This window comes from Lipotes vexillifer, unplaced genomic scaffold, assembly GCF_000442215.2.
Source record: "Lipotes vexillifer unplaced genomic scaffold, Lipotes_vexillifer_v1.1 scaffold22, whole genome shotgun sequence".
Classification (NCBI taxonomy): domain Eukaryota; kingdom Metazoa; phylum Chordata; class Mammalia; order Artiodactyla; family Lipotidae; genus Lipotes; species Lipotes vexillifer.
The window spans coordinates 3,141,457-3,156,325 of NW_006779050.1; the positions used below are offsets into that span (position 1 = coordinate 3,141,457).

Here is a 14,869-nt window from a genome sequence, read left to right on the forward strand (position 1 = left end):
GACCAGGGATCGAACCCGTGCCCCCTGCAATGGAAGCACAGAGTCCTAACCACTGGACCAGCAGGGAAGTCCCTTCCTTATTTTTCAACTGGGTTTAAAACAAGAAGGCAGACTTAGTGGGATCTAAGGCTTATACTTTTTTTTATTTTAGTTGAAGTGCTAAAATTTTTTGTTTTTTGTGTATCTAAAAATTTGTCTGTAAAATACTTAAGTTCCTACTGTGTGCTGGAATAATCTTATTTATACCTCATAACAGTCCAGGAATTAAGTATTATCATTCCTATTTTATGATTGAGAAAAGAGATGCAGAAAAATGAGTTGACCAAAGATGTACAACTTGTAAATAATTGAATTGATTCAAACCCAGATCGTGCTGCCTCCTGAGTTAATCTTAGCAGTGTGGCATTGTTATTATACTGCTTTCTGAGCAAATATCTTAACTGCTAATTTTCAGACCTGGAGCTAGACCAAGGGGGTGAAACATCAAGCTCACCATGCCCGTCTCCTAACTTCATTCCCACCCCTTTTGAACCACAGCCTTTAAAATTAGAAACTTTTCCAATTAAGAATGACAGACTGTATACATGTTTGTCTCTGCTACCTTCTGAAACATCACTAAAGTGACAGTAAGGGAATGAAGAAAGAGTAATTTTAAAAACAAAGAGAGTGTAAAACGAGCACTAGTAGACAAGAAATGTCAACAAATATTTGGAAGATAGAAAGCGATTACATCAGTAGTAACTCACTTAATAAATCAGAGAATACCGAAACCTTCCTGCGAAGGAGGATACCAAAAAGAAGCAAGCCAGTCCTTGATGCAGAGCACCAAAAGTTCTCAGAAATTGAAAGTGAAAGAAAAAATGAGGCAGAAAACCAGAGAAGAAACAGTTGAATGTATGTATGCATAAGGAATAGTTTCATTTCATTCACCCCTACAAATCTTTGCTCCCACCCTCTTAGCCAAGAGTCTGTTCCTCTGCCACCTAGCAGAAGACTGGAAGATAGGGGCAGATCTAGATTTTGTGGCCTGAAGCTTATGCAGTGTGGGGAGATGCCCCTCTTTAAGGAGAGGTTATAAATTACAATACAAAATTAGGCTATTAAAAGAATATGTAGCATGAGCAAAGAGATCACAACAAATTACAAAACAGAAAAATAGCATAATATTTTTATTCATTAAATGTCTGACCTACCTCTATATTTTTCCTCCTCTGTTGCTTCATATCCATTGATCATCTCTTCATATAACAATAATTATGCAATATTTTCTATAGGAAAAATAAATAATCTGTCTTTTCACTGACAGGGTTGGTTGAAATTTGTTTTTTATTATTTATAATAGTAATGCATAAAACGTATGACTTAGCACAGGTGTCACTTCTGTTTGTTTTAGTGCTACAAGTTTGTTTTCTATAAATACAGAAATGCTATTTTTTGTGAGGTTCCTATCAAAAAAAGAAAAAAAGGTTAATGGTACACTTATAACTGTATATGTAGCATTATTGAAGTATATTTCTAGAAGGAGAATATTTCTCTTTTAATCAGGCATCAATGAGAACCTAATTCTCTGCTTACAGTTTCACATGTTTAATATTTGGAAGAATTTTTCAGTCTGGTTTTTGCTATGTACATGTCAACTATGTTTCGCCTGCCCATAAACTTCTACTGCTAGAACACATTCACACTGCATTACGACCTCTACTCCTGTATAGTGGGTGGTGGGAGTATTCCAGGAAGTCATTCCTAGAGCTAGCAATAATTTTACTATACTGTCAAAGAAAAACAAGCCAGACACTCATTAAAGTGGTAAGCACAGGTTTTAGTCAGTAATACACTGTTGCAATAATAGTCCAGCATGAATTGAGCTCAACTTCAATTTGTACAGAGGTGCCTGGGCATTTTAAAGGGAGAATGAGGGAATAGGGAGGGGGAGACTAGAAGATTCAGGGAAGTGAAGAATTATAAAAAGTGTGAAGGGGGGCATTGGTCCATGTGAAATATATCTGCGTTTGCTAACTGACACTTACCAAAGTTAGGCTCCTACCTTTCTACAGAGGCTGGAAGACAGGGACCCTGTCTTCAGGTATTGACTGGAACAAATGCTAAATTCTTCTGGCAGCCTTGTTTTTTCTCAGGCAGGCGTCTATAGGGCGTTAGGGTAATCCGAGGGATGTGACATTGAATTGCTATAAACTATGTTAAGAGTTTTGTTCAAGTCTTTATAGGCCAAGGTTGAGGCATAGTCAAGAAAAGGCTTAGAGGAGCCTGACTAGACTCTGGTCAAGGAGAAAAATCTATGTCAATACCCCAAAGTGACTTCAAATAACAGTAGAATACCCATTAAACCATAATAAATATATCTCGAATTTAGCTTAGTTATATCAAAATATCCACAGCCACTATGTTGCCTAACACAAGAGGAAGTGTAATGGAGGGGAAATTGGGGTAAAGACAACAGTTTTCACTGATTATGGTTTAAATATTTTTACTTTTGCAGATTTTACAAAACATGACCATAGATACAGTAAATTTGGAGATACATTTTTGGAGTAGTAGAATCATAGAGACTTGAGACACAGAGTCAGTAGCATAGCAGAGAGCCAGAGTGAGGAAATGTTTATAGTTAAAATCCCCAGGCTCATCCATGGTCAATTCCCAGAATGCTGGCAAAGATTAGTTTAGACAGATTAAAGAATTATCCTCTGGAGAGATGGAAAGTTCCCCAAAAGAGAAATACCTTACTTATAGGGGTCCTCTAACAAATGACCATGTCCCCAGGTTACCTATAGTGAAGCCCTACCCACATATACAAAACTTCCAATCTGATTTTTAGTGCTATTCTTTTAAATATGCAGTCATAGATCACCAAACCTCTAGGGAAAGCCTCCAGCTAAAAAACACAGAACAGCACCAACTGAATAAAGGAATATCCTCAGAAAAACAATTATGAGAAGATATGATAACTATGAAAAATCAGAAATTTTTAAGAAACAACAAAAAAGATTTACTGGAAATTAAAAATGATGTGGAAATGCAATGAGCTTTATATGAAAGAGGTGTATGATAAAGCTTAGGAAATCTCTCAGAGAATAGAACCAAAATATAGATGGAAAGTAAGAGGAAAAGGCAAAATTATTAGGAAATTTATACAGGATGTTCAGGACTCTTCTAATGAAAGAAAAGAGAAGAGGAAAAACAGTGAGAAAGAAATTATTACAGACATCAAACAATAACTTTTTCTATAACTGAAGGATTACAAAAAGACCATCAATTAAGTGATACACAATTACATGTATCATTATGAAATTTCAGAACACCAGGGATCCTAAAAGTTTACAGATAGGTGGAAAATCACGTACAAGTGATCTCAAATCAAGATTGCATCAAATTTCTCAGAAGAAAGACAGTGGAGCCCTTGCCTTATATAACTCTGTAGAAAAATAAATCAATCCTAGAATGTTATGCCTAGCCTAACTATCAGTCAAAGGCAGAATAAATATATTAATAGACAATTCCAAAATAATTTGCCTTCTGTGCATCCTTTCCTAGAAATTACTAGAAAATGTGTTCCACCAAAATAATGCAGTAAATCTAGAGAGAGAAAATAATATCTTAGCCCCCAAATTAGGGATCAAATGTAGGGGAGAACCAAAGGGAATTAGATGATGGTAAAGAGAAGTACCATGTCAACAGCTGTTCACTGTATCTAGGAAGCATTTCATAGTCATTAAAGCAAGACAATGAAGGACTTCAGGAGAGCTGTCTTTTCTACCTACCCTTGCCCAAATGAATCATGAGTTGCATTTTATCATTTTGAAAATAGTTCCATATTTATGAGAGAGAACAATAGTAATGGATGAGGATAAAGAAAACGAGATTTAGAGAAATTATTTCTCTGAGTCACAAAGTACCTCATGGAGCTTGGAATCAAACATGAGAAACCATATCCAGGGTACATACTTTTTCACAAATGCATTGTATCAAAATGAAAATGCAAGATAGAAAGTAGTAGTGCTTTAGGATGAGAGATTATTTTTAAAAGAATAATTACATATTTTAATGTACAGTTTATAAAGTACTTTTCATAATATTTTGGTTATGATAAAGTACGTTGGAAGGATTTTGAGATGGAGAAGGTGACATGGGTCAAGTGAGTGGAGAATGGGATATCTGCCAGTAGTAATCAAGCTCAAATCGGGGTGGATACCAGTAAATTCTCAAGATTCACTGTAAACCTTTTATGGTATTGGTAGGGTGTTCTGGAACCAGATACAAATGACTTTTCCATTGCCAGTGATTTAAGGACTGAACTACAACCTCTGATCTGCATCATTAACTTGACTTTCAAGCTTTTAATGGGTGACAGATACGTCAAACTGATTTGAGCACTGCAGATGCAAAATTTATGGTCCAAAATTCTTTTCCTTTGGAGATTAAACAGTGTGAAGTGGATAAACTTTTTTAAGGTGACGAAGTTTTCTCCCTTTAGCTGCAAATTTTTATCTTAACCATATTAATTGGAAATGTTCTAAAATGAATTGAGCACATCTCTTCCATCTTAAGTGGAGTAGAGGAACATATCTTGAACTTTTATTTTTCTTCTCATTGGTGTCTGTATTCTTCTCTTTGTGGAATATCAAGTTGATAATGTTACAGAACTTTTTAAAAGAATGCATTTCACTGTATTGACAATTTCTCAAATAAATAGGTCCATTCCTCAAAACACGTTTAACTCTGTTTCATAGATTTTATGTTAGGAATAACATATGGGGGTGATGAAATCTGACCTGTTTGTGCAGCCATGGAAGTAACCAACTGTGAAGTTGGCAAACATCACTAATAGCAGATAAAGGAATGTTTAATTGAGTAACTGGTCTTTCTAGACCTGCTGGCTGTTGTTTCCCAAATCTAAATAAATTGGGAAATGAAAGATGCCTTATAACCCTTTAGTAACTTCAGATATTCTACTCAAAATAAAAACACTTAACACATTCAGTCACTTAGCTTCTTATGTCTTAGTTTCTTCATCTCCAGCAGAAATGAGGGGAGTGCGGTACCTGTCTATAATAATCACTGTAAGAATTAAATGGGCTATGTGAAAGTATACGACACCTGTCACACAGTAGATGCTCATTAAGTGTCCATTTCCTTGCCGTTCTCTAAGGGTTTTCCACCTTATCAAAGCAGATAATTCTATAAGTGCCCGATTCATGCACCATTCACAGGCTCAACTTAAATGTCTATTTCCTTTTCCCCTTATATATAAGCTCTTCATTTCAAAAAGAGAAATAGGGACCTTACCCCTTTGTAAGGGATGTAATATATTTTTCTCCATTGCTTATCTGAACTGACACACTTGGACTTTTGCAGAGGAAATGATATCTGCCATTTACTAATATTACAAATATAGAAATGGAAAAGCTAGTCCATGCTAATAAACTCCTTCATCCTAGTAAACTTCTTGAATTTCTACTGCTTTTCTATGATAGCTCCACTTTCCCTGGAGAGTAACAGCTTACTCTCCATCAGGAATATTAACCTCCTAAAGAGTTACAGTCCTATCAAAACACACAAACAATAATTTGGCATTGTAATAACTTTCCTGTGTATATTACCTCTGTATCAAAGATGTTTAAATTTCTTTCAAATCTGAGAAAGAAGGGGAAATCTTCTATGGAAGTATATTTTATTATTTTAATTGAATACATTTAATTTCTGTCTATATGAAACCTCACATACGTTTTGTTTTTGTTTTTGTATGCGGGCCTCTCACTGCTGTGACCTCTCCCGTTGCGGAGCACAGGCTCCGGACGCGCAGGCTCAGCGGCCATGGCTCACGGGCCCAGCCGCTCCGCGGCATGTGGGATCTTCCCAGACCGGGGCACGAACCCGTGTCTGCTGCATCAGCAGGCGGACTCTCCAACGACTGCGCCACCAGGGAAGCCCCACTTATACTTTTTTGCAGTTAAATCAAGAAATTCTTTTTTAAAAAGGGGAGAAATGCTGAACTGAGATTTTAATTAATTTTGCCCTGATTATTTTATATCATCTTTAATATATGGAAATGAAACTTTCATTACACTTTACTTAAAGTGTGTCTATTAACTTCTGAATCTTTTGTTTGCCCACTCCCAAATTCTAGCCTTCCTTCTACCCAACCTTTAATTTGAGAAAGTGAAAATATTATAAAACTTAAGATTCTCTAATAAGGAGATATGATATATTTAAATGTTTAAATACTGATACACTGAAATATATAAACACATATACTATATGTATGTGTATCTATATATAGATAATAACACCCAAAAATCACACATAAATATGTATATATTTACAAATGTAAATATATGTGTATATGTATCTACATAATAATACCAAATACCCTCTACCATTCCAATCATAAATATGCTGATTAATATCTAGATTACTTTTTTACTGACATATTTTCTAATTTTTTATCATCTTAGCCATATTTGTATATATGTATTTAGGAAAAATTGTGGTTTTTACATAAATAGAGCAATCCAAATTCTATGTTTGCTTTTTTTTTTAATTTTTCTATCTAGAAATTGACATTGAACGTTGTGTGCGAGAATCAATCAACCTGTTTTGTTGGACTCCGAAAAGTGCTACTTACAGACAGCATGCTCAACCTCCAAAGCCAACTTCTGATAGCAGTGGAGTCAGAAGTTCAACACCTTATTTCTCCACTGAGTGTCCAGATCCTCCAAAAACAGATCTGGTACGTAATTGCTGATTTAATTCATAAACTCTAAAAGAAGATGGATGTTATATTAGTATACTTAAGTATCAGTATTGTTCATATACTATTATCACTTATGTCTTTTTTTTTTTTTTTTTTTTTTTTTACGGTATGCGGGCCTCTCACTGCTGTGGCCTCTCCCGTTGCGGAGCACAGGCTCCGGACGCGCAGACTCAGTGGCCGTGGCTCACGGGCCTAGCCGCTCCGTGGCATGCGGGATCCTCCCGGACCGGGGCACGAACCCGCGTCCCCTGCATCGGCAGGCGGACTCTCAACCACTGCGCCACCAGGGAAGCCCCACTTATGTCTTTTTAACATAGCTATCTTCTAATATGTCATTGTATTCATACAATTATTTCAGGTCTTGAGGTCAACCAAAGGTGAGAGCTTAAGGCCTTCTCAGGTCTTTCCTATGCATCCAAACATCCTATGTTCGCATGGACAGAGTTCTAGATTCCCAGGATCCTGTTAGCACTTTCAAATCCCCCTATGGACATTGCGTTTCCCAGCTTTTAATTTTAGTTTTTAATTTTTATTGCCAGCTTCTTCTTTGCTCCAACTGTTAAGGCCACCTCAGACAGCTACAATATTAAACAATTGCTGCTGACTCTTTTTGACAGATAACCTCCAGAGACAAGTCTCTTTGAACAGAGAGGGTTCTGAGTCAGGTCAAATAAAGGCAAACACTGTGAGGAGAGGTTTCTAGGGAACTGGAAGACATGTCAAATAATCATAATTCCCTGAAATGATACTTTTTGGGAGCTCTAAAACCACTCTGTCCTGTCCAGTGGTTGCTAGACTTCTGGTTTGTGAGACTGTTGGTTTCTGAGGTGGAGCTGAGGAGAAGGAAATGAGAGTAGGGCAAACTAAAGCACCACAGAACTCACATTCTTACTGAAATAGAGGTATTTCTTTTGACTGTACTCCATAGATTGCTGCAGACCTTTGTTTAATTTTCAGAATTCTAAAAAGTTCATTTTGATAATCTTTGCTGGTATTCTCATTATATTTTGGAGGAGCAGCTTTTCTGAGATCCCTACTCTGCCATTCTCACTGATGTCACTCATATTCTATGCTATTTGTGCACTACATTTTAACTCCTGAGTGAAACAAAAAGATTGAGAGATAGTTGATTTTAAAAGCTCAAAAAAGCAATATTGACAACTCAAGTAATGTGAGACTTTCATTTTGTGATAAAGTAAAATTTTACTAGGAAAAGTCACTGTTCATTTTAAATTTAAGTGGTTTTAAATCTTTTCCCTTACACCCTCGTCTGAAATGAGATTTTTGTTTAAAATGTCACTAAATTTTTGTTTAAATGTCACTAAACCCCAGGTCACTTTATATATTCCTAATTATGGTAAGTCTCAGAGTTCTGGGCAATTTGCTAAAACTTTGTGATATAAAACTAACTTTTCATAAGTATAAAATAGATAACTAATAAGAACCTGCTGTATAATAAATAAATAAATAAATAAATAAATAAAAATTAAAAAACTAACTTTTCTGTGTACTCATAAGTCAGATATATTATCCCCATCAACAACAATACTAAGAATGGAAGAGAAGAATATACTACACTATTTACATGAAATGTTGCTATCTGAAGAATATTCAAGTTTTAGTTCACTTTTCTTTAGAATTTATTTCATTTTTTATGATATATTTCAACCATAAAGAAAAATATAATGAATAGTATAAAAACCGATGCATTATTTTTCAACAATATGTCTGAATACATACGATAAAACAGATACCATTCTAGTTACTGGGGCTAAAAAGAGTACCTGTCCTCATAGAATTTGCATTTAGTGGAGGATATACAGACAATAAGCAAAAAAGGTAAATAATTAGTATGTTTTTTAGATTCCACATATAAGTGAGATCATGTGGTACTTGTCTTTCTCTGTCCTACTTATTTCACTTAGCATAATATTCTCTGGATCAACCATGTTGTCACAAATGGCAAGATTTCTTTTTTTCTTAATGGCTGAGTAATATTCTGTTGTATACATATACACCACACTTTTTTTATCCATTCATGTATTGTTGGACATTTAGTGGCATTTAGGTGCCATGGAGGAAAGTAAAGAAGAATAAGGATAAACAAATGGGACTACATCAAACTTAGAAGCTTTTGTACAGCAAAGAAAACTATCAACAGGACGAAAAGACAACCTAATGAATGGGAGAAGATATTTGCAAACCATATATTCAGTAAGAGGTTAATATCCAAAATATACAAAGAACTCATACAATTCAACATCAAAAGAACAAACAACCCAATTAAGAAATGGGCAGGGGACCTGAATAGACATTTTTCCAAATAAGACATACAGATGGCCAACAGATACATGATCAACATGACTAATCATCAGGGAAATGCAAATTAAAACCACAATTCAATACCCACTCACACCTGTTAGAATTGCTGTCATCAGAAAGACAACAGACGTGGAGAAAAGGGGACCTGCATGCACTGTTGGTGGGATTGTAAATTGGTTCAGCCACTATGTAAAGCCATATAAAGGTTCCTCAAAAAATTAAAAATATAATTGCCATATGATCTAGCAGTTTCACTTCTGGATATTTACCCAAAGAAAACAAAATTAATTTGAAAAGATATCTACACACCATTGTTCATAACAGCAGTATTTACAATAGCTAAGATATGGAAGCAACCTAAGTGTCCCATCAATAGATAAATTGATAAAGACAATGTGGTATATACTTAAACACACACATAGAGTACTATTCAGCCATAAAAAAGAATGAAATCTTGCCATTTGCAGCAACATGGATGAAGCTTGAGGTTATTTTGGTAAGTGAAATAAGTCAGACAGAGAAAGACAGATATCACATGACCTCACTTGTATGTTGAATCTAAAAGACAAAACAAACAAATAACAAAACAAAATGAAACCAGACTCATAAATACAGAGAACAAACAGGTGGTTGCCTGAGGAGAAGGAGATGGCAGAGGGGTGTGTGTGAAATAGGTGAAGAAGATTAAAAGACACAGACCTCCAGTTATAAAATAAGCCATGGGATGTAATACACAGCATAAGTAATATGGTCAATAATATTGTTATCACTTTGTATAGGGATAGATGGTTAGTAGACTTATGGTGGTGATCATTTCATAATGTCTGCAAATGTCAAATCACTGTCTAGTACACATAAATCCAATATAATATTGTATGCCAGCTGTATTTCAGTTTTTAAAAGAAGATGAAGAAGAAAGGCAATAGAGAATGCCAAGGAGGATGATTCTGGAGAGCATTAGAGAAGAGTTGCTATTTTATGTGGGGGACGCAAAGAAAATCTAGCTGATAAGGAAGCATTTGAGAAGAGAACCTAAAGGAAGTGAGAGAGTGAGTTATATACATTTCTTGAGAAAAAAATATTCCATCTTGCAAGGGCAAGGTAGTAACATGCTTTGGAAGGGGAACAGTAAGGATACTATATATAGAATGGAATGAGTGAAGAGGAGTGTAGAAGCCATAAATTTACAGAAATCAGTGGTTCAGATCTTGTGTAACCTTAATACTTTGGCTTTATACCAAATGAGATGAGAAGCCACTAGAAGATTTTAAGCAGAGTGGTGACAGGATCAGACTTACATGTAAAAGGATTACTTTGGCTACTATACATAAAATAGACAATAGGAGGGACAGAAGTAAAACAGGAGACCAAGGACAAAGCTATGATGGCTTAGAACCAAGGGGTAGCAGTAGAGGTGATGAGAAGTAGTGTTACTGAGTCCAAGCTCATACTGCTCCCATACAACAGGCCAATAAATCGAGAGACAAGTTGTTGGAACAAGGGATAGTGACTTTATGCAGAAAGCCAGCTGACCAAGAAGATGGTGGACTAATGTCCCAAAGAACCATCTTGCCCAAGTTAGGATTCAGGCTTCTTTTATATTAAAAAGGGAGGTAATGTGGTTGGTTGTTGCAAACTTCTTGATGTCGGAATCCTTTGTTCTTACCGCTGTCCACATAGGTCAGGTCATGATGTTCCTGTAAACCTCCAACAAGACAAATGTTATTCTCTGTTCTGCAACTTTTTATCTCTATGTGAATGGAAAAAGTGTTATACCTTTAAAGATCAGAGCCTTGAAAATGGGCTATCCTGTTTATTTCAGGCTGTAGGCAACATTCTTAACTTGCAGCAAAAGCAATAGAATACAAAGGTTAAAGTAAAAGAAACAGATCCAATATGGAGTCAGATTTGTTCTTCCCTATTACAGTAATAAGTATATTTTGAAAACAGAGCCAGCAGATTTTGCTGACTCACTGAATGTGAGGTAAGAAAGAGAGTAATCGTGGATGAATCCAAAGTTTTTGACTGAGGCTAGAAGGATGGTGTTTTGGGTGTTCTCATTTGCTGATGTAAGGAAGACCATAGGAGGAGCAGGTTGGAAGGTAAAAATCAAGTGCTCAGTTTTGAACATGTAGGTTTAGAGATTTCTATTAGATGTCCATAAGAAGAATAAATACATTATTTTGTTAGTTTTATGAATAATATCTTTTAAGCTATTATGTTTTCTGGTTGATTATTCCTGCTTGATTTTAGTTTATTTTACATTCATTTTATAGTTAGCAAACTCATTTGATTTCTTAAAAATACACTTTATTTTTTAAAGCAATTTTAAGTTTATAGCAAAATTGAGTGGAAGGTACAGAGATTTCCCATATACTCCCTGCCCCACACATGCTTAGCCTCCCCATTATCTACATCCCCCACAGAGTGGAACATTTGTTACAATTGATGAACCTACATTAACACAGTATCATCACCCAAAGTCCAAGGTTTACATTAGGGTTCACTCTTGGTATTGTACATTCTGTGGGGTTGAACAAATATATAAATGACATGTATGCATCATTATAGTATAAATGCCCTAAAATTCCACTATGCTCTACCTATTCATCCCCCTTCTCCCTCAACACTAGGATACAAACACTGATCTTTTTATTATCTCCATAGTTTTGCCTTTTCCAGAATGTCATATAGTTGTTTCCTCCATGTCTTGATAGCTCATTTTTTAGTGCTGAATAATAGTCCATTGGTTGTACCACAGTTTATTTAACGATTCACCTACTGAATGACATCTTGGTTGCTTCTAAGTTTTAGTTATTATAAATAATGCTGCTATTAACATCTATGTGTAATTTTTGTGTGGACATAAGTTGTCAGTTCCTTTGCGTAAATACCAAGTGTTTTGGAATTGATTTTCTTTTTAAATCTAGTAGATTGTAGAGTCTCTTGGATGTTTATGTGGCTAATTCAATCGACTATACATATGAATACATTTATCTCTTGCTAGTTATTACTTTTATTATTATATCTCTGGTTTTATGTGTATGTGTGTCTTATTGCATTGCATGGGACCTCTAGTAAAGTAAAATAAAAGTGATGAGAGCGGGTAGATTTCTTTGTACCAGAATGTACTGAAAATCCTTCTAATTTCACCATTAAGTTTGATTTTTTTTTTTTTTTTTTTTTTTTTTGTTGCGGTACATGGGCCTCTCACTGTTGTGGCCTCTCCCGTTGCGGAACATAGGCTCCAGACGCGCAGGCTCAGTGGCCATGGCTCACGGGCCTAGCCGCTCCGCAGCATGCGGGATCCTCCCGGACCAAGGCATGAACCCGTGTCCCCTGCATTGGCAGGCAGACTCTCAACCACTGCGCCACCAGGGAAGCCCTGATATTTTTTTTTAATTAATACTCTGAGTAATGAATTTCCCTTCTTCTTCAATATTATTAAGGGTACTTGAATGAGTGTTGAATTTTATCAAATTCATATTCTATTAATAAGGATTGATTAGGATCATCTTTTTTCCTCCTTTAATCTGATAATGTTTACATTATTAAATTTTTTGATCTTGCATGGTCCTTGCATTTCTGAGATAAAGTCTACTAGGTCTCTACAAAAAAGTAATACTGACTATATTCAATTTGCTAGTATTTGCTAGTATTGACTTTCTGCATCTATGCTCATAGGTGAGATAAATCTATAATTTTCTTTTCCTGTCTGTACTTGTCAGTCTTTGATCTTAAGATTTTATTTCTCTCTCCCTGTTTTGACTGTCTAATCAGTTTGTATAAGAGGAATTATCTGTTTCTTATAGATTGAGTTAAACTTGTCTATACAACCACCTGAGTCTGATGCCTTTTAACCAGGGAGATATTTGATTATCCATTCTTCTGAGTCACTTGTTATAAGTTCATGTTTGAAAATTATCTATTATCTATGCTGATTTTATTACAATCCTTTTTAAAGTATCTGTGTTGTCTAAGTTTTTATACCCATTCTTTATATAAAATATTTTTACCTGTTTTAACATTTTACCTCAAATTTTGTCCCCCTTTTCCATCCTAGTATTATTTGAAGTCTTCTTTGTTCAGATTTAAATGTTAGAATAATAGAAAGTAGATACAAAAAATTATATATGTATGCCTTACAAAAGCATATTTATTAAATTGAGGATAATCACAATTCAGATTTACATACTGTATATTCTATGTTAGATTCTATAACAGATTAAAAGATCCCTTTTGTAAATTTAAACATAAACTGCACTCTGTGATGTAGAATCAAAGCTTGAAAACAGCTCTGAGAAGAAAATTACACTTAACTTTAATTTATCCATGTGTCTATCATATTTACTCCCAGAAGCAGATGACTGTAGTAGAAAAAGCATGAGCTTTGCTATTAGACGAACTTAGTTTCAAATTTCAACCCTGTTCCTTTTTGGTTTTATAATCTTGAATAGTTCACATAACCTCTCTAGTTTCCTGTTTGTAAAAGTGAGCATAATTATAATAATTCCTACTTTGCAGGGTTGTTAAGCACCTAATTCAGTATCTGATACATAATAATATTAGCACTCAAATGGTAACAATCATTTTCACACATTTAGTAACTAAAGGTTAAATGTTTCAAATTTGAAACTATGCAAAAATTTTCTGAAAGTCTTCTGTATCTAAGTAATTTGTACAAAAGAAGAGATGTTCTGGTATTCTTCTATTTCCTCTCAGCTATGTCAACTTTATTACTATCACTTTACATTTAGAAGTCACTACAAACAGTAAGGGTAGTAAAGGAGAGGGAGGCTGGCTTGCCAAAGAAGGAATCTTTCAAGCATTTTTTCCTCAGTAATTTCAGTTTAAGATTTCACTTTGACCTTTACCTCTTAGTTTCAATACTATTTTGATCCCCACACTTGCCAAAAGAATTATTTTATCTAGTGCCAACGTCTTTCACATCTACTTTTCCTTAAATAGCTAAGACTCTGCTTGACGATTCTAACCACAGCTAATTGAGGGGCTGGGTAATGTATATATATATATAAAGGTATGTAACTGATGAGTAGAATAAAATGGGTTTTTTGAAAACGGAATATGTTTTAGAGAAAGACTGGCCAGCACTGGACTTTTTTAACCAATTTCTTGGTTAAATTTTAATTACCATATTAATTTATTGATGACTGGTATAAGTTAGTTGCATGTGCACTGTGACTAAGCAGGAATTATTATTCTTGTTTATAAACACAAATGCTAGTCTGGGATTTTATTAAGTAAATTAAATTTTGTTTTGTTTATATAATGTTAACTGTTTACATTTTCTATTGTCGTAAAGTAAGCAAAACATTCATTGAATTATCCTTAATTCACAGGTATGCTTTAAGTATAGATTAAATGAGTTTAGTGTACATGCAAACTTAAAAACACATTTATATTCTTTAAGTTGGAGTAGCTTCTGAAAGTCTGTTATAAATACTAGTCTACAAAGTTTCATCTTGATAATAGCATCACTGTTTTTTATAGTTTGAACAATTTAAAAATAACACTACAATGATTTATAGTTTTCAGGTACTCAGGTACAGTATTTTATTTGTTCCTAAACAAATCTCTGAAGTAAGTATTTTTATCCCTATTTTAGAGTTGAGGAAACTCAGAAGATAACTTAAAGCAAGTTAACTTTATCAGTAGTGTGTTGTGTTTTTCTCTCTTATTCATTGAAATGTATATATTAATATACAACATATCTTAGTCTATAGTCATTGAGCACTTTTGTAATTTTCTTTTCTTTCC

At 34.7% G+C, this 14,869-nt stretch overlaps 1 protein-coding gene across 3 annotated transcripts in view; it reads left to right on the plus strand.

The window, feature by feature from the left end:
• The window catches only part of TBCK (TBC1 domain containing kinase), a 236,479-nt gene that overhangs the window by 162,280 nt on the left and 59,330 nt on the right, over window positions 1-14,869 (plus strand). For all 3 annotated transcript variants that reach the window (XM_007452155.1, XM_007452154.1, XM_007452156.1), the window contains one exon: window positions 6,570-6,745. In XM_007452155.1, the coding sequence (XP_007452217.1) occupies window positions 6,570-6,745 (176 nt within the window). The remainder of the gene's footprint in view (window positions 1-6,569; window positions 6,746-14,869) is intronic.